This window comes from Penaeus vannamei, chromosome 33, assembly GCF_042767895.1.
Source record: "Penaeus vannamei isolate JL-2024 chromosome 33, ASM4276789v1, whole genome shotgun sequence".
In the NCBI taxonomy this organism is placed as follows: Eukaryota; Metazoa; Arthropoda; class Malacostraca; order Decapoda; family Penaeidae; genus Penaeus; species Penaeus vannamei.
The window spans coordinates 31,320,185-31,322,684 of record NC_091581.1 but is presented as its reverse complement, the minus strand read 5'-3'; the positions used below and the strand labels follow the sequence as shown (position 1 = coordinate 31,322,684).

Here is a 2,500-nt window from a genome sequence, read left to right as displayed (position 1 = left end):
GAAGCGAGGCTTCGAGTTCGCTTCGCCCTCCCGCCCCGCTTCCCCCGAGGGCCGAAGCTCCTCCAAGGAAGCCCCTCAGGAGGGGGGGGGGGGGGCTCAACTATCCCCAGGAGTTGGATTAACAGACGCATCTCCGGGAAGTAATGGCGGCCGCGTCGGCATGGAACAGTACACTGAAACTCATGGGTACGTGGTACTGAAGAATTTTTCCGCATATTTGTCAGGACATTCAGTTGTCTATGTATCTACTACAGTTCTGTCCAGATTCTTTTAGTAAACCATTTAAACTATTTTTGTGCATACCTGTTTATTTTATGTATCGGTCGTTCAGCTAGTTTTTTTTTTTTTTTTTTTTTATGTCTCATCATCTATGTCCACCTATTGTACTTTCCTGTTTAATGAATTACCCCTTATAAATTGTCATTCTAAAATCTGCTTTAGCGTGTATGGACGGATTCAAAGCTATTGCACAGTTTTCCTCTCCTGAGATCAGCTACACAGTTCCCTCCGATTGCAATGAAGACCTGTGGAAGCTTACTTACCCTCCATATTGTGAGAGGAGAATTTGCAGTCTGATTCGCTAGTCTTCTGGACTTCTCGGCGAGCGCTTGGGTTTCCGATTCCTCTTTTTCGCTCGTCAGCTGATGTGAAGGAGGCCTTTTGGTTGAGGTAGAGAACTGCGGGTAATGGGGTGCGCCGCCCACGACCTGTCTCTTGTCTCTCCCGGAGGCGGCTGAGGGCGAGGGACCCGTCGGGTGGTTGTCGTCGCGAGCGAAAAGGTGAGTCTGGTTTTGGACGACAGGCTCTGAGTGCGGCTGCGTCGCCGCCTCTTTCCTCTCGTGCTGAGTCTCCCGTGGAGCGAATGGCCCCTGCTCTTCGCCCGGCTCCTGCGGGTGCTGGGAGGCCGCGGTGGAGGTCGCGTCGGCCTCGTGCTCGTCCAGCAGCTCGTGCCCTTGTTGGCCTGCGGCGGAAGTCGCCTCTGCGTCTGCCGTGAGAGTCTGCGCGGAGGAGAAAGTGTTACTGTTGCATGCGACAGGATATGGCAGTCGATCAAATATATAGTGGCAACAGTTTTAGGGTAATGGTTAACAGAATGAAAATATATCAGGTATAGATAGATATTAATGAGCAAGAAGCGCTAAAAGATTCGGATTACAATTGTTTTTTTAAAAGCCATATTAATGAAAGTGGTTGCAACAAAAGAAACCTTTATAAGCACGATATTACTGACATTAAAAGCATTAAGTTAAAAGAGTAAACAATATCTAGAATAGACACGAAATTTATTCCTAAAACATTTATCAAGCTGTTTGCGTTGTTCATTTAAAATATTCTCAACGTATTTTTCACAAAGAAAACTGAATTTTACATCAAAGATCATACAAGCTGGACACAATAGCTAATTCACTATGCAATATGTATATATATATATATATATATATATATATATATATATATATATATATATATATATATATATATATATATATATATATATATATATATATATATATATATATATATATATATATATATATATATATATATATATATATATATATATATATATATATATATATATATATATATATATATATATATATATATAAGAGTTTGATGTACAATGCAAAAGATGAGCAGCACAAAATACCTTCGGACATAACTCAGATATTCTTGTTAGCATTAGGGTCTACTATTTGAATTTAGATTCACCGAGTAATGCATATTGCACTTAAGAATACAGTAATTTGATTCTTCATTTCATCATCGTTATCATCATCTTCACCACCACCATCATCATCATCGTCATCCTCACCCTCATCACCACCACCACAAGATTATCACCACCACCATCAGCAGCAGCAACACCACCATCGTCCTCATTGTAGGAGCCAGAGATAAGTTTGAATTTCTTTTAAGTAATACATCATTAGCTTATAAACGACATAGTAAGCTTGATTTAAGCATGTTTTCCACCGCACTGGGATGGAAAGAGTAGTCAGATTGCACCTTAATCCTCATTTCACTTTAAAGGAAAACTTGTGTAACCTTAAATTTTGCAATGCAGTTTTTAGGGTCCTTTGCAGGCTAGATAAAGTATTGAATTCAGTTTGCTTTGTGCTGTTCGCATCTCAACTCACACAACATCACACTGGCCAGTTCTAGAACCATATAAATAACTTGCAGGCAACATTTTGCATCCCAATAACTTTAGTCCTTTTGCTGACTGTATCATCAGATAGAATAGCTCACTAGAGACATTAGCAAGCTATGACTTTTTAAAATTATTTATCTGTTTTGGTTACAAATAAATAGAGTGGTTACCGGACTTCAGTACTGAAGCCGAGTTCTCTCTAGTCTTATCTGAATTTGAGCCAAACAGATTCAGAAATTACTTTAGCTAAGTTTGGGAATGATATTTAAGGAGTTCTGCCTGGAACAGTCTTGATCCAGATCCTGATTTTATTAAATAAGAAAATTTGCTAAATATTATAATCTA

General features: G+C 39.5%; 1 protein-coding gene across 6 annotated transcripts in view; it reads right to left on the bottom strand.

Annotated features, from left to right (window-relative positions):
• LOC113828302 (delta and Notch-like epidermal growth factor-related receptor) overlaps positions 1–2,500 on the bottom strand; it is a 163,739-nt gene that overhangs the window by 48,901 nt on the left and 112,338 nt on the right. For all 6 annotated transcript variants that reach the window (XM_070145123.1, XM_070145124.1, XM_070145125.1 and 3 more), the window contains exon 4: positions 543–998. In XM_070145123.1, the coding sequence (XP_070001224.1) occupies positions 543–998 (456 nt within the window). The remainder of the gene's footprint in view (positions 1–542; positions 999–2,500) is intronic.